Source organism: Pyxicephalus adspersus, chromosome 5, assembly GCF_032062135.1.
Source record: "Pyxicephalus adspersus chromosome 5, UCB_Pads_2.0, whole genome shotgun sequence".
NCBI lineage: Eukaryota > Metazoa > Chordata > Amphibia > Anura > Pyxicephalidae > Pyxicephalus > Pyxicephalus adspersus.
Window position 1 is genome coordinate 138610395 of NC_092862.1, and position 26394 is coordinate 138636788.

The following is a 26394-nucleotide window of genomic DNA, read 5'->3' on the forward strand; positions in this document are numbered from 1 at the left end:
AGACACAGATGATACAGGGACCACTGCCGGCACAGGGAACACAGGAGACACTGGAAGCAACAGGAGGCACAGGTGACTCAGGGATATCCACAGACAGACAGGAACACTGCAACAGCACGGGGAAGTTGGCTGGGAACCAACTGACTGGGCAACGATGGGCTAACCCAGGAGCTAGACAGAGGTAGCCAAAAGGTTTACAGGAACCAGCACAAAGAACTAGGAGCTCGGCACAATGGAGAAACATTGCACGAACACAGAGTCCAGTCTGTGAGCTAGCTAAATAGCCAGGGCTGGTTAAGAGGCTATTTTCTGATTGGCCAGCGCATTGGGCGGAATTGATAAAGCTTGGAAACAGAGGCACGCCCAGCGTCAGAACTGTCTGCATGCACAGGAGAGAGATGCCTGCTCTTTAGTGAGGAAGAGGTAAGTATGACAATGGGTATGTATTTTCCTCAGAACCTCTCAAAAGGCTTCAAGAAAACTGCTCAAAATATACTGGAAACTTTCAGTGCACACCACTCCTATACCAGCTGAAGGCAGTTTGTATGAGACCTAAATATCCCATTAAAGTACCATGCCAAATATTGGGAACTTTGTTATTCACGTTGGCTGAGCTAATGATTTCTCTTTTGCCTTGCAGTCATCCGTCATGTCGGTTTGCTTTGCTCGCTTTCATCCAAATCTTCTAATCGGTGGAACCTACTCTGGACAGATAGTCCTTTGGGATAATCGCAGCCATCGGAGGACTCCGGTTCAAAGGACACCACTTTCTGCTGCAGCACACACTGTAAGGATGATAGAATCACTTATGGTCTGTTATAACACCCCCCCCCCCCCATACACACACACCTTTTTCTTGGGCATTACCAAGACCAACCAATCATCTTTCACAGGTGTTTGCGCTAAGTCACTGCACTGTTCATATAACCATTGCTCCGTGTCAATTGCCTTGTAATGCTCAGTAGTTTATATCAAATGTTTTGTGTGTGGATGGATGTGCCAGTTACCAGGATGACTCTAAATTTAAAATTTTTGAGGCCACATTTATTTTCACACATTTAAGTGCATTAACACCTTCCACAATAATACCCAGGTATATTTAGTATGTATTGTGCTGCACTGATATTCAATTTAAATAGAACTCAAATACACCACAATACAGAACAATCTGATGCATAGTGTACAGCAGTGGTCCCCAACCCCCCGGGCTGCAGACCGGTGCTGGGCTGTGGCTGGTGACTTGGGGGCTGCAAATGACAGGAGGCAGAAGCTCCGGCACTGGTGGCCCTCCTTGCTCCAAAGCTAGTGACAGTGTTACAGCAGGAGTGCGGGCGGCTCCCCTCACACTGCTTACACAGCAGCTGCTGAGAATGGCAGAGAAATGGATGTAAGGCTTACACTTCTCTGCCATTCCCAGCAGCTCTGCCACCAGGTATGTTTATACACCAGGCAGGATGATTGGAGAAGTCTTTGAAGTAGATGCTTCCATGCACAACCCCCATACCTCACACCTGGTATGGTATGATCTTCCTGTTCAAGGAGGTGTTATCTTTCCTTCCAGTTCCTTTGGATCCCAACCCCAGCTGGAGTCATCCTGCTAGATTTGCCTGCCTTGACATTTCAAAGGCAACCCCCATTAAGGCTCATCAACAGTCATATTGAACCCATTATTTGAAATGGAATATATAATAAGTGCTAATTTTATACAATTCATGTTGTGCACTCCAACACCAACTCTCTAACACTGCTCTGCTATTCTCAGCTAATGTGCTGACAGGAGGCCGAGCTGCTGAGAATAGCCGAGTAGTGTAAGCTGTACATGTACCGGCGCCGCAGCAAAATGTTATTCTATGTTACAGGGCCCTGCTGTCAAAAAGCTTGGGGACCACTGCTGTACAGCACAACAATGAGCACTCACAAATAGGCATTTATTGAAGCACTTGTGTATTGATTAATTAGCAGATTGTTTGCAAAAATGTCAGAAAGAATCTTCAAGTCTGTTTTGTAACTAAAGTGTCAGATAGAATTCTGTGTGATTGTAAAGCCAAGCAGTGACCATCGCTCTTTTCTACCTTTTGCCACATCTGCCAGCACCTCGTTTGTAAATTATTTTAGTTTAGAAGCATTTTCTAAAAAGATACTGATATGCCAATTGCGTCTAATTTAATATACAACTTGTGTACAGATAATAAGTTTAACATATAAAATGAAACAGCTTAGCAACCACAATAGTATTGATAAATATCCCCCTAGGCACAGTACAGTACAGTACAGTTATTAAGCAGTTGCATATGAATTATTGTGCAATTTGAATGCAAAAAAAAGTTATCATGAATCTTTAGGTCTGGTTTGCAAACAAAGCAACAGATTTAGTTCTAATTGATTGTTCAGCCAAATTATGACTGTGTGAAGATTGATTTAGCAAGGCAATTTATTCTGAGAACTGTTGCAGAACTTAGAAATCCTAAGAAGCATCCTTTAAACACATGCAGATATGTTAATTTTCGCAGTGGCTAATTTATTACTTAAATTGCACAGATATGACTCTCTCACATTTGCATTAAAAAAAAATGCAAAAAAAATAAGCACTAGGTTTGCACCTGCAAACAACAGTTTTGATCAATGCCTCTCTGTATTGTTATGTTAGAAAAAACTAGATATAGTATAAGGACACTGGTCTGCTGGACTATTTGGAGAATGAGGAGGAGCGCTACAAGATCATTATTTCCTAGTTGCTATTTGTATTATATAATGCTGTAATTTTTATAGGTTCCAAGACAGTTCAGGAAGTAAAGTAAACACGTACTTACCAAGATTTTCTGTTTTGTAATCTCAAAGCTAAATGTAGAAGCTACAAAATACACGAACAAAATCTTAGTACTGGAGTTTGTGGGAAGTAAAGGATGCTAGCTAGAAGTTCAATTTACCAAAACTAGACAAAGCCTAACTAAAGTCACAGAAATTGATATGCAGCCACAATATTGGTACAACGCCTGTTTTTACAGTCGTAACTTTACTTTGCTGTTATCGAATTTTTGCAATGTGTTATATAGCTGTGAAGTCTAAAAGTCACCGTTGTAAAATCCAGTGCACTCAGAAAACAGCTCTCAGTTACAAATCTGTTCTGACACACCCCTGCTCCTAATCTGCAAAGCAAGTGTTTAGATATTCAGGGGTGTGGTTGTTATTCAGCTATGCCAGCCCAGAGCACTGTAAAGTGAGGACAGAAAGAAGCTTTTTTTTTATCTCATTAAGCATCCCCAGGCAAAAATCATTCACAAATCATAACATACGTGGATGCAGCTAGTCTTAGGCTACACACATCAGATGCATATTGGCTGATAAGTGCCTCAGGGCTGATATCAAATGAGAATCTGGCTTATGTACAGGGATACGAACAATCGTAATAGAATTGAAGGGGACAGAGCGCAGCAGGGTCCTGCTGAGTCGTTCTCCCCTCTCTATAAAGTAGAGCGGTGCTGTATGTACAGCGCCAGTTTAGTCTTTTTTCTTTGGAAAAGATTGTTAAAGATCCATTCCAACGACAATTATTACATGTGTGTACGCAGCCTTAGAGTTTTGTCAATGATTCCCTTGACTAAACAGGTTTTCTGTTAAAGCAGAACTAAGCCCTGTTATACTCACCTGCCCCCATTACCTTGCAGGTGTTGCCAACTTTTTTCATCTCCTTTTCCTTGTTGCAATATTCGGCCATCTTTATTGGCCAGGCCAGGTTGACATAACTCCTGCGTACTTGCTTTTGTAACTTCCACCTGCCAAATGAAGTCCCGGCTACCACAGATAAAACGAGCAATCAGACAAGAATGCTTTTTTCAGAAGGGACATCACCTGTCTCTTTCTGTAATAAAGTCCTGCCTGATTACATATTTTTAGTGGAACTTTAGATCGGCTTTAGAAATATTTGTATACATTTTCTTTTTTTTCTGGTCCTAACTCAGCTCAAACTATTTTGATAATGTAAACATAACATTGACAATGGCTTTTACTGTTGATGATAGAAAATGTGTGGCCAATAATTATATAGGGAAAAAGCCTCCTCCTTACCTCATGCTTAAGGCCAAATTCTGGGTTAAAATATTTGGTACCTTTGCTGGGAGCCCCTCTCCCAATGGCAGGTGTAATTTGCTTATTTTGACACTGGGATGATACAAGAGAAGAACATTTAACCTTAGCCCTCACTTCTAGAGAAGCCAGCTTTCTCTTCTGCTGCATTAAACTGGGCCCCAGAAACCCCTACAGAGGGACCCACTGTGAAGGAACGAGAGACTTTTGCTTTAGCTTTAATGGTAAATCCAAACCTAGCTATAATGAGAAAAAAAGGTCTGCGGTGTAAAAGATTACAGTTGACCTTATTTTAGTATCATTAATGTAATCATTATGTTTCAAACATTTGCACCGGAGAATTCTCAAGAAAAACATTCTGTATTTACAGCGTCTTGCCAGTACAGTCACAGATCATATGAACTTTAAACAGCTTTGCTTGTCTTTTAACAGCATCCCATCTACTGCGTGAATGTAGTGGGAACACAAAATGCGCACAACCTGATTACCGTTTCCACGGATGGGAAATTGTGCTCCTGGAGTTTGGATATGCTCTCAACTCCGCAGGTGAGTGCCGGCTCTGCCCCATGAAAACCACTCTGTCTAATGCCCTAATTGGCACAATCTGTTACCAGCTGCATTACATTCTTACAAAAAGGAAAGTTTAACTTTTCTACTAGCAAGAAAACTTGTGTTTATTTATGTTTGCACTAATGAGTGAAGAACAATGTTAGAAGGTTGGATGACGCTGTCCCTGCTACCGCCTAAATCAGAGAAGGCACAAAGGTCTTAAAGTTGAATTTTAGATAGCAGTAAAATCTAATATGGATTATTTTCTCTCTTGGATGGACATACTACACAAAAATGCTAGAAGATCGTGTTTTTTAAAAATAGAGTCCATGCATGTCTCCCACCCTGTACCAATATTAATGGTGACAGGAAGTGAAGCAGTAATCCAGACAGAAAGAACAACCTCAATAATGGGTTAGTGGTGAGGAGGGCTGGATGATGTGGATATGTTCTTTCAGAATATATTTGGAGCTAGCCCGCAGTTCTATTTAGCCAGGACTCATGTACATGGTCCATGGCAAAATCTCCAGGCACAATAAAACAATAGAAGCACCACTCTATTTGCAAAAGCTCAGAATAGGATTAATTTAAACGTGCCAGAAAAATTTAATGCATTTCAGGGGCAAGGAATTTCCCCCTTCAGAGAGGAAACCACATACAATGACAAACTTAGAAATGTCTCTAAAACCACATTGGAAAATATTTATAGCTGAATAAATCTTTATATGTAATGAAGCATTAATTAAAATTAGCAAAAGGTAAATCAATAAAACCAGTATAAAACAACTTTTACGTTTTTTTGTCTGACTTGACCCTGCAATGCATAAACATGATTAGGAATTTCTCCCTGTAATGAAGGATTTTATGTTTATTTTAGGAAAGCATGGAACTTGTCTACAATAAATCCAAACCGGTGGCAGTTACTGGGATGGCCTTTCCTACAGGAGATGTTAATAATTTTGTAGTCGGAAGTGAGGAGGGGACCGTTTACACAGCCTGTCGTCATGGAAGGTATAAAGAGCCATTTCATTGCAGATCGTTATTAGAATTCTCTATTTTGAGAGATGCACTGTTTAGTAAAGACAGGTTGAATTTGTAGTGGTTGGAGGCAAGCTGTCAACACAGTAGATCAGTAGAGAATTGGGAGTTTATGTAAGTATTGGTTTGCAGAAGTTAAAAAAAACTGCTGTTAGACCAGTTCATTCATCAACTTTACACTCCACAGGTTTATAATTGCATTTTATTGATTTAATGCATGTTATTAGCTGTGAAATCCTCCTTGTGTGGACACCCATAAGGTTTAGACTGCTGATTGGCACCTCTGTCTTGGATGTGATGTGAACAGCCTGATAATAGCTGTTATCTGCGTGACACTTTAACAGCCTTTCTCAAACTTTTTAACATGGGGGAGCCCTTGAAATAACTTTCAGGTCTTCAGGGAACCCCTGCTATGATTTCTCTGTCCACAGCTCACAGTACATTAGCCTGGTGGTTAGTGGAAAGAACACCTCTTACATTGCTGACCATTGGGAAAAATGTCACCCTTACAGATAGCCAAAAAGATCTTTGAAGACACCTAAAATGACCTGAGAGGCACAAACTGCTCATTGCTCAAAGACCCCTAGCAACTTCTGGAGGAACCCTTCCTTTGGTTTCATTGAACCCTGGTGGAGATACGTTGTTATATAGTATTCTCTGTTGCAACTTTCCCTGCAGCTACAAAAAAGGGTATGTAGGGAGGAGAGGGGCAAAAGAGTTGAGCAAGTAGAAAGCTGGAGTCCCTATTTCTCTGCCCAGCAAGGAAAATATCTTTTATATAAACTCCGGATAGCAGAGCCATAGGCTGACTTCCGCCTTGAGCAGGCTGCAAGTATTAGCACTGCACATGAAATGAAGAGGAATGCGCTCCATGAGCCTGACTTATTAAAGTTGTCCAAGACTGGAGAGGATACACTTTCATCAGTAAAGCTGGGTGATCCAGCAATCCTGAAATGGATTTCCCAAAAGTAATTTGCTATTGGAATGTTTTCAGTCATGGACCAGATCCATTCTAGGTTTTTCTGGATCACCCAGCTTCAGTGATGAAAGTGTATCATTTCCAGCCTTGGAAAGTTTTAACCTCCCTAACGGTTCATTTCTTTACGGTTTTTTATGTCTAAAAACGTACATTGTTTTTCATGAAAATTTATTTTACAGTATAATATAATAGTATAAAAAAGTTTGAAACACAAAATCATGTAAAAATAATAAATTGAATCCCTTTAATAATCTATATATTTAAAAAATACATAATATACTCATACTAATATATATACTGTAAAATAAATGTTCTTGAAAACAATGCACTGCTTTTACACATATAAATCCAATGTATTGCATTCAATACAGTTATTTTGTATTGAATGCAATACAAATCGATTTTGAATTTCCCGGCCCGCCCTGCCGGCAACATACACTCGCACTAACGTCTCCGGGAACTCCCCGGTGACTCATCGGATGCAGAAGCCGGCCGGAGGAAGAGAGAAGAGGATGGAGATCACGGCAATGGACGAAGCGGGACGCCGGCAGATCAGGTAAGGCTGTATTTACTATTACCTCCCATAGAATTACCTACCCCGAGTGTGACTCGGGGTTACCGCTTAAGCAACTTTTTTCTACCCCAAGTCACACTCGGGGTTACCGCTAGGCAGGTTAATAAATCAGGCTTCATGTCCCCTACTTACTCAGAAGTACAGAAGTTTTTCTACATCCAGCAGCTGAACAGAGTGGTGGAGGAGATGGAGAAGCAAGACTGTGTTCTAGTCAGTGGGCTTTGGAGCAAAGATATTATTTTAAGGTATTTGATAAATAACTGACACCCTCTTTCTAATGTGCCCACAGCAAAGCCGGGATCAGTGAGGTGTTTGAAGGTCACCAAGGGCCCATAACCGGAATCAACTGCCACAGTGCAGTGGGATCCATTGACTTTTCCCATCTCTTCTTGACTTCATCCTTTGACTGGACAGTAAAACTGTGGACAACAAAGGTAAGTCCTGAAGTTCACACACAAGCACAACACATTAATTGGGCAAAGTTTTTGTATACAAGATCTATTGGCACTTTAATAAAATTAAAGTTGTGGGGGTCACAGTATACAGTCCATTTTTAATCTTCTAATATATAAATGAAAATATAAGATGCTACTTAAGTAACACACAGAAGTTTAACTATTTTGTCCATTGTTATTACTTGTAACCCTTCTTTATAATAAATTCTCATCATCCCTTATATAAAAGCTAAAATTTCACATAAGGTTTGCAATGCAAGTGTTGCCTGCGTAGCTGCCTGAAAATGATTTTTTCATTTTCTGTCAAGCTGAACATTCTAAACTATGATTTTCTCGGTCCTTGGTAATATATAACATGTGTCAGAGCAGTTGGAATCTTATTATTAAACAGGATTCTTACATGTGCTGCTATATGAAAGCCCAGGAGTTCTAATGATATGCTGTGCGTAATACACGATAATATTTCACACCTAATGCAACATGATATCATTTACTAAGATCTCTCTGAAGGTTCGTCTGAATAAGTTAAAAAACTTGTTTTATATTGATGCATATGTGATTATTTGCAGAATAAACTAAGGAGATGACATTTAAGGAACTTTACAAGTCTTTGTGAATAAATTCCTGACATTTTCTTGATATAGAGCAACAAAGCAATTTTTCTGAGTGTTGTATCTTCAAATAAAGCCATCATGTGCCCTGCAGTGACATTTGGGTCACAGGGAGGAAAGAGAATGACCAAAATGGACATTTGGAAGTGACACTTGGAGGTGTCAGAAAGTATCTGCTCCAGAAGCTCCTCAAGAAAGCAAAGCTTCAATGCATGGGCTGGTGGACAAGTATAAGATTCTTACTCCAGGGAGTTTTGAAGCAGGTTTTACACTTCCTTAAGGAGTCACTTTCAGGGGCTATTCAGACCTATGCATTGCAGTAATTTTTTGCACTACCCAGCAGATTGTGTGCCATTTATTTGGAACAGCACCCCAAACTCACAAGTACAGTAAGTGGCAAGGAACCCTCCTGCAGCACACCACACAAACCTGGAATGGATCTGATCCAGGATTCAAAACATTTGCTAGCAAATGACTTTGATGAAATCCATTCCGGGTTTGCTGGATCACTCAGCTTCACTGATGAAAGTGTATCCTCTCCAGGCTTGGAGAGCTTTAATAAATCAGGCCCAATGAACGCACCATAAAGAAGCCAACGTAACAAGGGGCCCCTAACCATCGCAGACCTTGTTCTGTAATCCTCATACCAAAGTTATATGAGCAATCTGTGTTTCCACTGAGCGCACGTCTACTATAATTTAATCTGCACAAACATTTCATTCAGAAATGCAATCGTTTTCTTAATTGTATTAAGCCTATTAAAACAAGTCTTCCATTAATTGCAGATTAAATTAAAGTTTCAGGATATACAAAGCACATTGTAGTCATTAAGCACTTTATTTTGAGTTGCCGAAGAAACCAAACGTATTTCAGTTTTCAAAGACAAAACTAAGAATTCACATTCCACACTCCTCTAGAAAAGAAAATTGCAGTACAGCTTGACTGCCTGCGACGTGATTTGTAAGAGAACAAAAAGCAAAACAGGGAGACAAAATAACTGATCGGTATGTGGTGCTAACATGTAAAGCAGTTATTGTATATTTCTTCTCTTTTTGTTTTCATGTTATTTTGATCTACAGTCTTTCTTGTGTTGTATGAACTGCAGCACATTGAGTACGAAATGGATTTTTAATTAAAGCAACTGTCGCCAAAATAAATAGAAAATTAACAATGGCTGCCACTCTGATCTGCTGAAAACTAGCAAAAAGGGAAAGTTTACATAGACAGATCAATACAAAGGAGGTCTTTAGCACACTTTTAGCCTACATTGCAAAAACAAACAAACTGATCCACTTCAAATACTCAGGTTAAAAACAAAAGTTTTAGTTGCCGACATCTGCAGATACTGTACCTGTGAAGGCCACACTGCTGTATTAAGGCACCGCTAATAGGTGTGGCCCTCAACTCTAAACTCTCTGAGGTCCCAGCTATTTGACATTCATTAATAAGCCAAAATATTAAACCATTTGCTGCTTTCAGTGGTAAGCAGGGGAAATTGTTGGCACTGTGACCAGTCCTCTACTACTCGTCCTGCAGCACAGCAAACTGTGTGTTCTGACACCTTTCTCTGCTGGCTAGGATTACGTTTTTCTGCAATTTGTGCTACAGTGATTCTTCTATAGAATTGGACCAGATGGGCTAATCCTCCCTATGCTCATAGATAAGATGGATCAATAAATCAATTTTGATAGTAACTACTGCTTACCCGGAATACTTCACAAAACCTGCTATTTGCAGATAATCTGACCCAGTTGTCTAGCCCTCACAACTTTTCCCCATGTAAAATTGTCAGCCAGATCCTTATGCTTGCTCAATAGGTGCTTCTAACACAGCACAATGACTTTTCATTAGCTGCCCTCCCACCCCTTGAGAAGTGCTGTTGTAATGAGATTTGGTATATGAAATCAGTGTTATTCACTTCACCTATCAGTGATGGCCCTTTCCTCTTTAGGAGTTCAGCAAGCCATCAGAAGCCATTAACTTTATAAGGCAGCTGAAGACTTCCAGCTACCTTCATATGGAAAGTGATGGGAACTACCAAAAAGGTAAAGGTACACATGGGCAGGTTAATATACAAAACAACACAAAAGGGGATCCAGTACACTTAAGCTGTAAAAAAGTCATTGAATACTCATATGTTCTGCTAACATGGTCTTAGCTGTAATAAAGTGAAACCTCCAGCTAATGAACCTAAAAAATACAACACTTCCAGGTGAGTTTTATAATAATTATTATTACTGCTGATATATTAGTTAGTTCATCAAAGGAGTTCTAAATCTCTTAAGTGATTGCAAGGAGAGAGCAAAGAAAGAGGTTTGAGGCTCCAGAGTAGTGAGTCAAAGTAAATTGTATTTATATGTATTAAGTTCATACATAACAACTTCATACATATAAGCAAAAAGAAAACAAAAACTTTTGTGTGTATCCCCTAGTTCTGTTGTAGTTCACAGAAGTAGGGTATTCCACTAAACGGTGGTACTAGCACAATAAAATAATATGACCGTGTGATGTCATATTGTTTCCGTATATGTTCCCGATGCGTTTCGCCCGGGTTTGGCTTCTTCAGGGGTACGTGACTGCATACGATTAGTGGTAATTCAGGGGAGAATCATAATGGAAAATAGTGCTTGGTACAAATGGAATCAAGGTTAGAGATTATGGGTTCGAGGATGAGTCCAGTCAAGTAGTTCCAATATATGGATTTTGGAGAGATTTACTAAATCATCGAATATAATAGGCCGAAGACAGAGGTTTGAAGGCTAGTCACAGGGTTTAAGATGTGGCTCTATGGTAGCAATATTACTTATATGGAGACAGATGCAGTTGAAGTTGTTTAGGTATATTAACGTAAATCCATTAAATGTTGATCTATGGTAACAATGTTACTAATCTGGAGATAGATGCAGTTGAAATTGTTAAGGTGTATGGACGTTTGTCCAGCATCTGTCTACTAATTGTATACAGTCATGTAGCCCTGGGGAAGCCCAACCCGGGCAAAACGCTTCGGGAACGTATACCGAAACACGATCATATTATTATATTGTGCTAGTATTACCCTGTTTAGTGGAATACCCTACTTCTGTGAACTACAACAGAACTAGGGGACACACACAAAAGTTTGTGTACTCTTTACTTTTTGCTTATATGTATGAAGTTGTTATGTATGAATTTAATACATATGAATTCAATTTACTTTGACTCACTACTCTGGAGCCTTAAACCTTTCTTTGCTCTCTCCTTGCTAACTCTTGAATGTATTGTTACTAAAGAGGGTGGCTCAAAAGTACACCTCACTTACTTATACGGGACAATAGGAAGAACCCCTATCACTCTTCAATCAGCCAGGAGGGTAAAGCCCTTTTTTTTGGAAACGCAGAGCCTACTGGGATACATATGTCATGCATCCCAGAAGGCTCTGCATTCCCCAAAAAAAAAAAAAAAGAATAACATTTTACTTTGCATAAAAGGGTTGTCTACCCTTTTATGTAAAGTGAAAAGTTTGGTGATAGGTCCGCTTTAAGGTAGGGGAAGGGGTATAACTGTATATTCTGGGTAAGTGCACCAATTATTTAAAATTGAACAAAGCAAAGATTGTCAATCTTTTTGTATTCTTGCTTGAATGTTGGTGTGGTTTGTGTATTTCTTGCAGATTTGTGCAGAAATCTAGTGTAAAATGTTTCCTGTAATAAAGGCCAGTCACTGCTGCTCTCTCTGCTTGTGCAAGGTGACTGGTCTTGTATCTACCCCCTCCTGTAGCTTTCTGCAGGCAGTCTGCACGGCATGGACCTACTGAGCCCCTCCCATGGCTCTGCCTTTCTAACAGATTTGTCCTAATTTAATAAAGCTTTCAAAGAGAGGATTTACTTTCATCAGTGAAGCTGGGTGATCCAGCAAACCTGGAATAGATTTCTTTAAAATCATTTACTATTTGCTAGCAAATGTTTTGAATCCTGGACCAGATCCATTCCAGGTTTGCTGGATCACCCAGCTTCACCGATGAAAGTGTATCTTCTCCAGTCTTGGAGAGTTTTAATAAATCAGGCCCATTATGTAAGAATGTCACTGCTACTTTTTTAAAGGTATTATAAGTGAGTTCATATCCTTTGTGGCATCGTGGCTATATTTTGTACCTGGAGTTTAGCTTTAAAGAAGAAAACTTTGTTCTTGACAGCTTGTACCTCAAAAAGGATATATGCCAACATTGTTACTCATTATTACTACCACCAGTGTGGTAAGACGTGCAACATTTTACCGCTACTAGATTTGACTATAGAATCCTATTAGTATTGTTAATAATATTATTATTAATATTATTTTTAATAATAATAATAAACAGTATATAGGACCAACATATTACACAGCGCTGTACATTAAAAAGGGGTTTCAAATGACAGACAGATACAGACAGTGAGACAGGTGGAGGAGAAGACCCTGTCCCAAAGACCTTACAATCTAGGAGGTGGGGGAAGTATCACACAATAGAAGAGAAAATTCACGTTTCTCATAACAGAGCATGTAATGTATTTGTTCCCAAAGACTAAGGTGGAAGTACAACATATCACTATTCTTTTTCTTCCTGGGGGAGGAAAGCACTATTTCCTTTATTTTAAGTCAAACAGAATAGATGTCCAGCACTGCATAATATGTTGGCGCTATATAAATCCAGTTTGTTTAAAAATATTATTATTATTAATAATGATAATACGGAATGAGACCTTTTCTCTCCAGCCCAAGCTAAGCTAAGCTAAGCCAAGCTAAGCTAGGTGCCTCATAGTCCTATACATTTCACTGGCATACCCATTGTGCCATTAACATACCAAGGGTTAGCACAGAATCTCCAGGAATCCTCAGTTGTTGTGCAGTTTTGGAGAGAGGGCATAGATATTGTAATGCCTGTAAAAAGATGACATGAAAAGAACTGAAATATTTCCTTGGATAAGGCCCATGCTTCGGCACATCACATAACTCCTTCACCTCATAAAGAAAATCACATCAGGCAAAAGTATCCAAAACTGTCTTATTTTACAGTATGTGTATATTTCATTTTTTGTGTGGAAACCTCAGCTTTGCAGAATTCCAGATTATTGCAGCTCGGATCAGATGGTTTCTATCTGAGCTGTAGAAAAACCCAGCATTTCCTAGAGCTGGAAAATGACTTACACATGGCCAGCAATGCAAAAATCAGAGGAGTTTCATCACTTAGCAGCGGGAATGGTGATTTATAGCAGATAACTTTCTGTGAACTTACAATGATGGACAGGGGTTTTCTAATGCAGAAAGACCTCCAGGCTTGTTTAGTACAGCAGTGCACAGAATAAGGATAATGACCAATAAACCACTGCAACCAATCAGACTTCACCTTTCATAGTGCAACCAAAGCAAGTAAAAGGTATTTCCGCTTTCAATGACTTGTTACACTTTTGACATAAATCTTTTTAGATTTATCTCATCTATTCCTGAGATTTACACAACACAAAGATGTCTTGTCTAAAATGGAAGGAGTCCTGATTGACCTTCTGCAGTTTCCTTCTAACTTACAGGTTCTCTTCCTACTACAGCCTGTGACCGAACAGTGAAAGAGGGAGCAGCTGAATAATAATCTCATATCATTGTTTCTCGGCTGTCTCCTTTATGACTCCTTACACTACAGCATTCCAAACTGATTCTTTGTGCTGTTTCTCGTTCCTCCATGGGTGGAATAAGTTCACCATATATAATATAAGATTCACTGTGTGCAACCATTTTGAATAATTATCTGTAGTCTCCTGACTATCTATCCAGATTCCTGTAAGGTATTTAAATAAGATCACAGGCCAAACCACTGATTACTTTTCAGCATCACTATATATTTAGAGCAAGTTTTATATTGCCTTCGTATGCTCTAAATTAGAGGGATTTAAAACAAGCAGCTGAAGAAACCACGGAATATATTTATTAAATCCTTTTCTTACTTTTTTTTACAGTTGGAAGAACTAAATGTCAACTAAATACCCATGCAAACTATGATTCCAAGCTCACCCCTTCTGCTCTGTCCTAAATGGTAGCAAATGTATGCTGCAGCAATGCAGGAAAAGCTGCATCATTGGAGCTTTGCATTTTTATCTTGGTTTGTACCAACACAGAAATTGTGTCTAGAAGATCAAAGTTTTCCAGACTGATTCCTCTCCCTACATCATTGGCCAGGAGCCTGGTATCAAGCTACGCTGCACACGAGGGGCCTGATTTATTGAAGCTCTCCAAGGCTGGAGAGGATACCCTTTCATCAGTGAATCTGAGTGATCCAGCAAACCTGGAATGGAGTCCTTAAATGTCATTTGTTAGCAAATGTTTTCAATCCTGGAGCAGATTCATTCCAGGTTTGCTGGATCACCTAGCTTCACTGATGAAAGTGTATCTTCTCCAGCCTTGGAGAGCTTTAATAAATCAGTCCCAATGTCCTTTTTACCTGGGGGTTGTCAGGAGTGGTACCTGCCACTAGAGCCATGCACCTTCTCTACAGCGATTCCTCTGCACTGTAGCACACCACAACACATGTGCCAAACAGAACTTGATAAAAAGGTGATTCCCTTTTTAAAAAAAAAAAATACCTGCCTAATCAAAGTGTTTTTACTACACCTACACAATATTCATCCAGTCCCCAGTGTTGGAACTTTGGCTGCCTTGATTGGCCTGACTGGGATGAACTCCATGGCATGCGCATTCAGTCCTAGTACCCAAGGGATGTTGGAATACTTGGCATATCCTGGCATCTCACACTGAGCTGAGTGTAACTTTAAAAAAAAAGGATTACGAACAGACAGGTGGCTCAGTGGTTAGCACTCTGGCCCTTGCAATATTGGTGCCAGGTTCGAACCTTGGCCAGGATACTGGCCGATACTAGAAGCAGCTAGTCACGTGACTATGGACTTTGTACAGCCCTGCGTAATATGTCAGCGCTATATAAATACTGTGTAATAATAATTAATGAAGGGACTTTTCTTTGCCTAATTCTTTCTGCAAAAAAAGATCCTGCCAGCTTGCAATATTTAGCTATAGTTCTGCTTTAAAAATACCACCAAGTATTGCAGTCCATTGGGAGCCTCAACACAGCACACATTAAACAGCAAAAAGTAACACATTACTGTGCAAGTGGTAACAGACTGCAAAGGTCTGAAAAGGCCCTAAATAAAAACACTGTGGTTCTGAAGAGCAGATCCTAACAACCACTAGCGGAAAGGAGGTTTCACAATAATCTGATCTCTTATTATCTAATCTTATAACCTCTGCAGGTTCTTCTTTATAGAATTACTATTTATTTTTTGTCAACACAAAATACCTCCGAATTATCCCCAAGAGCAAAACGAATGAACTTTTCTCCATGAACCGCTTATTTTTTGTGATAACAAAGGTCAGTAAATATCATCTAAGCTCTCATGTAAATTTTCTGCTTGTTCTGAACTGGATCCAATCCTGCGGCCATGAATGAATCCACTTTAGAGCGAAAATTGGGAAAGAAGCCAAAAGTGTATGAGGGAGGAGGGTGGGGTGGCCTGTTCAGACAGGATTCTGGGTTATTCCACCTTACCTCTGGAGCCAGGGGTCTGGCTCCAACCCAGCCACACGAAAAGAAGATTAAGGCATTTGCTGTGTAAAATGTACAGGAGAAAACTAAAGTCAGGTGTTTTTTTTTTTACCTCGTTCTGCATTCTGTTACATTGCACTTTGGAATCTGTGTTGTTACAGGAGCGAGTAGTAGTATGAACATGAAATTTTATATCAGATTGCAAAGATTTAGAGGAACACTCCCAAGCTTTGGATATTTGTCCTTGGAATTGTAGATCCTTCTTATAGTGTAAACCTTTACAAAAGAAATCCTATACTTTATACTGTTAAATTAAAGCGGCCACGTCCTCTCCTCCTCCTTCATCATTGTTCATATTTGTCCATCATTTGCAACCCCTATTTATTGTACAGCGCTGTGTAATGTGTTGGTGCTTTATAAATACAGTTTAATAATGATATAAATAAACTTACTTTTTTTTTAATTGTGAGTCAGACATTCTCAAGCTTTGGACATTTGTCCTTGGAATTGCAGATCTTACTTATAGTCTAAACCTTTACAAAAGAAATCCTGTTCTTTATATTAATATATTAAAGCGAAACTCTGGACAGCTATATAAGTAGTGACCTATATATCTGTCCAGACTTTTGCTTTATTATAATGTAAGACCTCGATTAAATATTGTTTGAACAATTTGTGGCATGTACTATATAAAGTTCAAAAAACCAATTCTGTCCTATTTAATTTATTTATTCTAATTTATTCTATTTTCATTTAATTTATTCTGTGCTTCACTCCATCCTCACAAACGACGGGGCAGAATATTGTCACGTTTGGCATATTTTAGGACTTCTCATCCAAGGATAACCGATCGGAACATTGACCAAGACTGTTGGTCAAACACGATCTTGGCAGCAGATCTGCTCACCAGTGCTGCCGTACTAGGCTTAATACAGCCAATATCAATATTTAGCAAAATATGCATCCACTTATATTTAAAAAAATAAAAACAAGAAACATTTTGTACCTTTTTTAAAGTTTATTTGGTGACCATGTGACCTCACAGCCTTCTTTTGCTTCCTGTTTGCTCATAGCGGCATGTAAGGAGTGATGTCACCCACGGCTGGGTCCACTGTCAGTGAAAACAGCAAGACGCTGCTGTAATTATTACCTGTAAGTGGTGTCATTCACCTGGCTTTGCTGCGGGGCAGAGCTGTGTAAACCTTACGAATGAAAACAGCCCTCATAAATATATTTCATCTGTGTGTTCACTGGAGCACTGTGCAGGGGGGCATATCCAGCAATTGAAGATACAGTCTACAAGTTGTTGGTACAGAGTTCGGCTTCTTCGGACAAGATATTTTAACCCTTTCTATGTTAATTTTTAAGGTACACTTAGCATTAAATCTGAACTATAACATAGCAAATCATCAATCAATGGACGTCACTGTTTGACCCTTTGCAACCTACATGGTGAGCTGCTATCTAATAGGTGATGGCACAAATGTTGGGGTTGTTTACATTCTGTAGGTTAATGTGGATATAACTGAATTTATTTAGACTTTCAGAGCACTTTGGAGTCTATTTATAGGGCAATGAATCTGACATTCACTAATTATTCCCTGTGGGGGACTGTTCCGGATTCATATGTTTCAATGGCAGTATTCGATTCTCTACCATAAAATGTTTCAGTAGATGTCATATTCACTGCCCCTATGAATCTGATACACCTTATTATTACACAGTATTTTTTTAGTGCCAACATATTACTGTACAAAGTCTATAGTCAAGTCACTAGCTGTCCCTGAAAGGGGCTCACAATCTAATGTCTCTACCATACTCAATTTTGGAAGGAAGACAATTAACATAACTGCAAAGTTTTTTGAATGTGGGAGGAAATCCGAGTGCCCAGGGGAAACCCACACAAACACGGGGAGAGCATGCAAACTCCACGCAGATAGTGTCCTGGTTGAGATTTGAACCTGGGACCCAGCGCTGCAAAGGCCAGAGTGCTAACCTCTGCACCACCATGCTGCCTTTACGCTTCATATGTTATTTTTTGCACATAGTGTAATATCACTTCATTCATATTCATTATTGTATATCATAATAATGTATTCAAGGTAGTAGCTTACTGTTCACTTGTAATATTTTTTAACAACATTGTGTATATTTTGTGTTGTCAAAACTCTCATTGTAAGCTCTTTTGGGCAGGGTCCTCTCCTCCTCCTGTGTCATTGTTCGTATCTGTCCATCATTTGCAACCCTTATTTATTGTACAGCACTGCGTAATATGTTAGCTCTTATAAATACAGTTTAATAATAATAATAATAATAAAACTGTAATAACTGTAAGTCTTGCTTCCGTAAGCAGGAGGAATGCTGGTTGCAGAGCTTACTGCCACAAGGTGGTGCTGTTGCAGCATGTGTTCTCTCCTGCACTCCAGACTCGCACGCCATTTATACTTTCCAAAAACTTTCAAGTTGCATACCTTCAGAGGAATTCCTGTGTTCCTTTTATTTAGAAAGTGCCAACATCAATGAGCTGTAGTCATGGAATAAAACAAACACATGCCGAATAAAACATCATTTAAAATTCCAGTATACCTAGTTTTTGTTTAAGAAGGCTATGTATGTCACTTCCATCAAAAAAACTATTTCCCTAATTGACAAGTTATTTTTTTTTTTGTATTGCTGCTAACAACAAATGCACATTTCATTGTACAATCTCACCATATGCTGCAGAGTAAAAGCCTAGTGTGAGAATGGCTCAACCCATTTTGACCAGACAGGGGCTTTAATCTCCACCTCAAAAAGTTTTTGCCAGACTTATATGCTCTCTTAATGTGGAACTAAAGTTCTACTTTAAAACTTTAGCATCAGGCAAGGCTTTTTTTTGCAGAAAGTAAGAGGCAATCTTCACTCTGCAATAAATACTGCTTGCCTGATCATGGCCATTTGTCAAAATTCACTCAGCAGCACAACTCAGCTTTGTTTGTCAGGTACTCAGTACACCCTGGCTTCCCCTGCGGATGCCGGGACTAAATGAACTCCTACTCAGGCAGGTCCCGCCAATAAAAATGATTGGAATGCAAAAGAGAAAAAACAAGGGGATGCCAGTACCCACAATTGAACAAAAACAGTTGAGTATACCCTGGGTTTAGTTCTGCTTTACCAGTTAGACAAAAAATAAATGGTGTTAAGTTCTATCCCACTTCCCATAACAAGGTCTTTTAGTAGTTCAAAGTAAAGGTAATCTGACAGCCCTTTAAATAGTGAAAAAAATGGACAAACAGAAAAAGAGGGATTTTAGGCATACAAACAAAATATTTTGTCTAACTTCAGGTTCACAGAGTGAGCTAAATGTATACATGTATACATACATAAAAGGGTAACAATAAGTATCACATGTAAAGTACGATTTTGGCCTCAGGATAGGCACTATATACTTATTACTATCAAAAAGCGTTAGCCAATGAGATAACGTTCTCACATTTGCAGTCCCAATATACAAGTAAATAATCGCAGTCGCTTAGGGTTTCCAACGCGTTTCGCCTTTAATAGGCTTCTTCAGGGATAGATATGACATGCAAAGTGATATCTGGTCAATTGGACCGGGTGTATTAGTGGAGATACTGGGGCTTCATGGAGTTTGAAAAAGTCCAAAGTCTGAGATAAAAGTATGAACTTCACATTGCCAAAAGTTATGTACAGAAAAATCAGGAGGGGGAGCTGGAGCTGAAGCAGTTAAGCTGAGAGAAGCCTAAAGGTGTCTGTTAGGCTGCTGCTGTTTTTAATGCTACAGCTGACCCTGATGTTGAGATTTACCATCACTTCCTGGCCAAGTGACACAACAGGCAGTAACAGGACATCTCACAGTCATCAGAATGGGGTCCCTAGAGATTTCCCCAGCAATAAAAACTCCACAGAGGTTCTAAGCTTCTGTCTGTTAGATTAAAAACATTTTTTTACTGGAATCTTGCTTTAAATTCCTTTTAAGCATTTGTGTACGTTATCCATGACTTGTTTGCTTGCCACGCATGAATAGCTCCTAGGCTGTTAATTCTTCCACACGCGTATCTCTTTGCTGATGGATCCTCCGACAACCCCTGCACTCAGGTAGTCCAACTCATCTTCCCTTATCCCCCGCCTTCTCTGTCTCCACCCACTCCATCGTTCAGCACTCCTGATCATTGTTTTATGCTGTTTTATTTTTTTTTTACCGTTGAGTATTTATTTTTTGAAGCTCACCCATGGAGAATGTTTTGCCTTTGAAAGAAACCACAAAAATGTAATCAACATAGTATCTCCAGACTCGGTCTACTTTTAGATCTATACAAACACCTACAATGGTTCCCACATGTTTACACAAAGAGCTATGCAGACCGTATCTCTGAAATGTTGTCATTTTTCTGTTACTTTTTTCTTGCATCAAAAAGTTTGAACATGATGGTATAAAGAAAATGCGGTTTTGCAGACTTAAACGATCCCCTTTCAAAGGTTTACTGTTTTCAGCATTGAATATTTTGCATTGAGGATCACCGCCTTGTACCCAAATGGGTCAAATTTGTATAATTTATCTTTTGCTGGCTTACTTGCTAAATACCTGTTGGTGGCAGTTTCCTTACTTTGTGAGTGACATATATAAAAAAAACTAAGATTGGTACAAAGAAAGAGGCACAAAAATCACAGGGTGTTGGCAATAAATTTTTACTCAAGGTTGTAAAACAAAAGTTATTTCCATTTTGTGTTACAATATAATATTTTTTAAGGTATCCCAGCCTCCTCCAGGGTATTTCAGGGGAAGGCTTTGTAGGGATAAAACAACTATACAAGTAATTTTGACCGTTTCAGGTAATCACAAAGAGATCCTGTCAGGTAAAGATCCTGCTGTAAAAAGCTGTTCAAAGCAGTTTGTTTTATAACGCGAGTCTTCTAATCCCAAAGCATTTCGCCTACTTGGCTTCCTCGGGGGAACTTAAGACAAATGCTAATAACAATATGCAGACACAGTTAAATAAATAGATAAAATTGGTATACGAGATAAATGTTCATATGATTACAGACAAATAGAATACAAACATTATACAATATTAATATAAAATTATTAGATTTGTCTGTATTCAAATGAACATTTATCTCATATACCAATAACATCCATTTATTTATCTCTGTCTGCATATTGTTATTAGCATTTATTTATCTTGATCATATGGGGGTTGGCAAAAACTAGTACTTAATTGTTATATGATGGAAGATTTACCTATCACCCTTTCTTTTTAATATATGTATATATATACATATATATATATATATATATATATATATATATATATATATATAAATATATAAAATTAAACCTCTTTCAAGGTCCCCCCTCCTCTCTCTTCCCCTCTTCCTAATCCACCTCTATTGGTCCAGCACCAGTCGTCTTTTACTTTAAATGACATGCAGTCTTTCCTGAGAGCCTACGGTATTATAAACCGGTGCCCAGTGGGTATGTCATCCAGCTGCTTCGGTTTTACTGGTAAATCCTGCAGAAAATGCGGCTGCACGCTGCACAATTTCAGAACCGCCTTTAATTGAAGGAAGAAGGATTGGCCAGGTGTGGGTAGGACTAACGTTGTTTTGATGGTCATTTAAATATAAATTGTGAGATAAAATCTTGTGAAAAAAAGGAGAGAACAAAAGGGGTTTTGTATGTGGCCAAAGTAGAAGTTTTATATAGAGAAAATTGGTCACATAATTATATTGTGCATTTACGTAAACATAGTGACAATGTGAAGTATGAGTATCAACAAAAAAATGGTACAGATTACAACAGTTTAGGCATAAATACTTGGAAGCTAAAAGGTAAATACTTATTTTCTAATAGAGTAGTATCCATTCACTTATATGTATTGTGAAGGAAATGCCTGGGCCAATCTAAACCTTGAACTCCTAATTTTATCTGGAGTGATGATTGTAATAATCATAAGGGAGGTCTCTAATCTCAGCCCATTTCGCCTCTTGGGCTTCGTCAGGGGTATTAGTGAGACCCTAAACGTATTGTCCTAATTGGAATAAACCAGTGATGACTCGTTATAATCAATCTAAATAATAGTATGGTGAAGTAACAGAATTGTAGTAGGTATTGAATAAGGTAGGCGCCAAACTGTATCATAAAAGAGTAGCTCAAAGGATGTTCCTCAGAGATATTTTACTGTACGCTTAGAGCAGGCCTTTTGATGGGGGAAATAAATCCAAAGCTCCATCTATAGAGGAGCAGGTATATATCTTGTATCCAAGTTGAAAGCTGATGTAAAAGTAGCACGGAGGGACGTTTAACCACCTTTAGATGTAATGGGAAGGTGAAAGAAGCAAACCAGCTGAGGCTGAGCTATCGACAATGCAAATTACTGGGTACAGAAATGCCATAAACAACAGCAAGCTTAAGGACTTTTTGGCATCTTGTATCTTTATGGAATCCCCAGGCCCACGAAAATGCGAAAGCCCTATATGTGGGGAACATTTTAGGAATTCCCATGGAAAAACACAACACTCTTATATTAGAAGGAAAAAGTAGAGAGACAATTACAAAAGGAAAAATCTGGCCATTTATTGACCAACTGGCCAACCTTGAAATAGAATTTTGGTGGAGTTTGCCTTTAAAAATAGACATTGGCTATAGTGTTCTGCAGGATAAAATGAGATGTGTTAGAATTTATAAGACTGATGCATCCTCTTTCTATAACCAATCACACGCTGCAGCAGGGCAAGACCTGTGTTAGTGAAGTGCAGCAAAAAGATTGTGCCTCTTTCCCTGCCAGACAAGGCTGTGCTGTGCGGTAGAGCTTTGTAAATCTGAGGTCTAAAAAAAAAAATTAAATCCTTTGGAAAGAGAAACAGATTGTGTATATGTATAGCATATGTGTATTTAGCTTTATGTCTGGAGTCCAGCTTTATTTGCAAAAGTCAAAGTTTCATAACTTTATAAAGATATTTCACATAGAGATTTGCCACTGAGAAGCACCTGGTATATTTTTGCCCCTTGTACATATGTGTTTTTTTTCCTGGAGTTATTTTGTTGGTACTATTTATGCACTTGTGCTGGCTCACTTTGGGCATTCATGTCTTTGAAGGGGTACTGCTACCTGACAATGCATGCTGGGAAAACAACTGCATATGTCAAATTGGTAAAACAATGTCACATATTTCATTTAGGTTGAAAGACGTTAAATCCAGACTTGGCTTTTGCTTCGATACAGGGGCGATTGTATAGTGAAATGCCGCCTACGGGGCCAGCACCTTTACAGTTACCACTTAGTACCACCAGGTAATGCAAAACCAGGCAGGAAGACTATAATACGTGCACCCACATCTCATATGTGGGTGGACGCCACAATGGACCGATGTATGGCAGTTGGTGTGGTTAATGGATCGTGTGGGTGTCAAAAAAAAAAAAAAAAGGTAAAGAAAACTAAACAAGAACATGACGGGTGGATACAATGAGCTCTGTTTTCTGCTCACGTCAAACACTTCACATTTATACAGACTTTTTTTTTGCTTTTGGAAAAAAATGGACCCCATAATGCCCCTTGTATAATTAGAACTGTAACATAAGTTGCTCATGTAAGGATGTTTATTTTGCAACTTTTAAACAATGTACAGTGTAGGCTGAAATGAAACTTTTCTAACAGCGTGTTGTGCCCAGTTTCTTGGGCTTCAGACATCATGATTCTGGGCACTGCTGAGTCTTGGCTCCAGAGGCACAGACCCCCAGGTCCCCAAGTACATTAGGTCTCAGGCCTTCACCTAATTCTTCTTATAGAGGGTTGAAGTGAAACTAAGCCCTCTTTTCCTTTACAGCTGAAAGTGTTTCCATCTTAGGCTACATACACACGTTCAATAATTGTTGTTGGAAAGGACTGAACGAGAACTGTACATACAGCACTGTTCTTTTCTATGGAGAGGGAAGGGGGGAGCACCTCGCTGTGCTCTCTCCCCTTCACTTCCATTATGATCATTTAGCGTCCTGGCGTATCCACGAACAATGTTGGTTGCGCGCTGTACACATGTCAGATTCTTGTCCATGTACTAGCCCTGAGAGAATTATTTCTGTACGTAGCCTAATTTAGATCCGCATTTGCCTTGGCTTTGCACATGTGAAGAGCACACAGACATTCTTGTGTGATGTTCCGTCTTTCATGTTGACCAGAAAATGTTTACAAAACTTTAAAGATCAAACAGCAGGCCGATAGCCTGTCTCTCTACCTAGGGATGAACAGTATTTAAAATGAAACTTTACTTGCCTAACCACCAGCAATGTCTGATCTCCTCCTGAATTATGGAGTACAGTCCTTCTGATTGGCTATATCAAGATAATTGCACTTCCGTGCATGCACTCCTGAATCTCCTGATTTTTTCAGACAGACACATCTTTATTTCCATATAAAATATCGGCAATGTCCACAGGATCATAGACCATATGGTTTGGAATCCAATTATGTGGAGCCGCAATGGAGAACCATACTTGGTTGGAGGACCATACAAGATATGTGCAATTTAATGTAGCAGCCTAGGATATTGCCCAACAGCTGGGTAGGTTAGATCATCATTCGGGTAGACCTTGTCCCTGTTGCAGTAATCCTCAGGATGATCACTGCTCATCAAAAGAAAGAACAGTCTCTGGATTTTACACATTGGCCTCAAAAAAGGAATACTATTCAATGTCTTGTTCCACTTTCTGTATCCAAGGGTAGAGACTATGGGAACTATATCATTAGGCTTGTCAGTGCCAGGGTCATGTCCCCCTGGACCTCATAGGGATTTACAACATAAAAGGCCTCCAGCCTTGTAAGCATGGCATCGTAACATATGGGCAAGACCTGTATATAGCACCATAGTCCATAAGTTGTAGTGAGGGCCTGATTGGAGAGTCCAGAACAAAATGTTAAAGCAAACAGTCTACGGAGATCATACATATCCATAGAAGTGTGAGTCTAGTCAGGCTGATGCAGCAGAGTGAAGGCCGCAAAGTTTACACATGGGCTTTATGGCACCATGCAGCCTACTAAGACAGTGTGCTGGGTGCAGAGGTCCCCAACTTAGCACTTCTAACAAACAACCAAGACAGGCTGTGCCAGATGGGTCACAACTTCTGTAAAGTATCTACTGCTTGATCGCAAAGGCAATGCAAGTCGATTGCGGAGCCCTGCCTTCTCCTCCCTGCTGTTTACAAGCAGCCTTACTGTACGTCTATGGGGATGCTGGGGATGTCTTTCAAGGCGTTCGTGAGAAGGCTCGTGTAACAGTGGGAGGAAGGCAGAGAGGGCGGGAGGGCAGTCTGAGGTGAGCAGTGCTGGGTAGCCAAGTCAGTTAAAGTCCCTGGGTCAGGGTTCAATTACCAAGATACCTTTGTACAGATTAGCAGTTCTTTTTCTTGTGCAGCATGTCATGACAGGTGAACTGTAGCTTTCCTGTCACTATAGTCTTGTAGTGCAGTGTCTGTGCAATGCTCTGCCATTCAATGTCTCATTAGCTTCAGTCACTTCTGTATCATACTCGGTATATATATGTTTAGCATTTTTATTGTTAGTACATCATTTTGACTTGGTCATTTTAAAAGTAGCTCGCAAGCCAAAAAAGTGTGGGCATCCCTGCTCTAAGTCTTTCACCATTCCTTTTCTTTCCTGCTTACTCGGCCTCAGCTAAAGATCACAGTCATCAATGGGACTGCAGCTCTGGACCTATCTTGACATGTCCAATTTGACCAGCTCTAAAATTGGCTATCAAGACATTCACATGCAGGTACTTTGGAGGTTAGTACACACACCACCATCCATTCCAAAAATTATTGATGTTTGAATGCCCAGAGAAGACTTTCGACCTTGGGACAGTGGGAGCTCCACACAGTGTTTTCTTATCACCATATCATTACTATTTATGGTCAGAAAAATTATTTCCAGTACATACATGGTCAGTGGTAGTAGAATTGGCCTTTTTTTTTAGTGATCATTATGTATGTTCTCTTATAGACTTTGGTAAGGAGGTCAGACAAGAATTTAAATCTGACAATGGTATTACCTCTTTCCCACTATATCCAAAAACTAGAACACAGTTTCAAGTGTTAAATATATTATCTTTGAACATGGCTTCATTTGGAGTTCAGGCTGCCTCTGGCATAAATTAACAATAGCACCCAGGCTTCTTCCTTTCTGTCCACAGTGCCATTGGGTGACTTTGACTGTGATTGGGACAAGATTATAAAAATAGCCTTAACAGGGTAAGACTATGGAGGTAAAATGTGCACATTGGGGAATTATTTATAAAGCAGCAACAGTCAACCTGTCACATTGGAAAATGGTGAACTTCTCTTTGAATTTATACAAGAAATATGAGTTTAGGAAAAAAATAATAGGTAAAACTGCTAAAGCAGCGGTCCCCAACCACCGGGCCGCGGCCCACTACCGGTCCGCGGCGGTGTTTTCAGTGGGCCGCAAGTACATGATCCATTATTGAAAACGAAGCGGCACCCAACCACCATCCGCGGACCGGAAGTGGTCCGCAGCGGTGTTTGTATGAGA

At 39.5% G+C, this 26394-nt stretch overlaps 1 protein-coding gene across 11 annotated transcripts in view; it reads left to right on the forward strand.

The window, feature by feature from the left end:
- The window catches only part of DYNC1I1 (dynein cytoplasmic 1 intermediate chain 1), a 237304-nt gene that overhangs the window by 149501 nt on the left and 61409 nt on the right, over positions 1 to 26394 (forward strand). For 10 of the 11 annotated variants that reach the window (XM_072412905.1, XM_072412903.1, XM_072412913.1 and 7 more), the window contains 4 exons: positions 641 to 787; positions 4516 to 4629; positions 5510 to 5643; positions 7513 to 7657. In XM_072412905.1, the coding sequence (XP_072269006.1) occupies positions 641 to 787; positions 4516 to 4629; positions 5510 to 5643; positions 7513 to 7657 (540 nt within the window). Of the gene's footprint in view, positions 1 to 640; positions 788 to 4515; positions 4630 to 5509; positions 5644 to 7512; positions 7658 to 8247; positions 8965 to 26394 lie in introns of those variants that run through there. The other variant, XM_072412914.1, reaches the window with a different exon arrangement.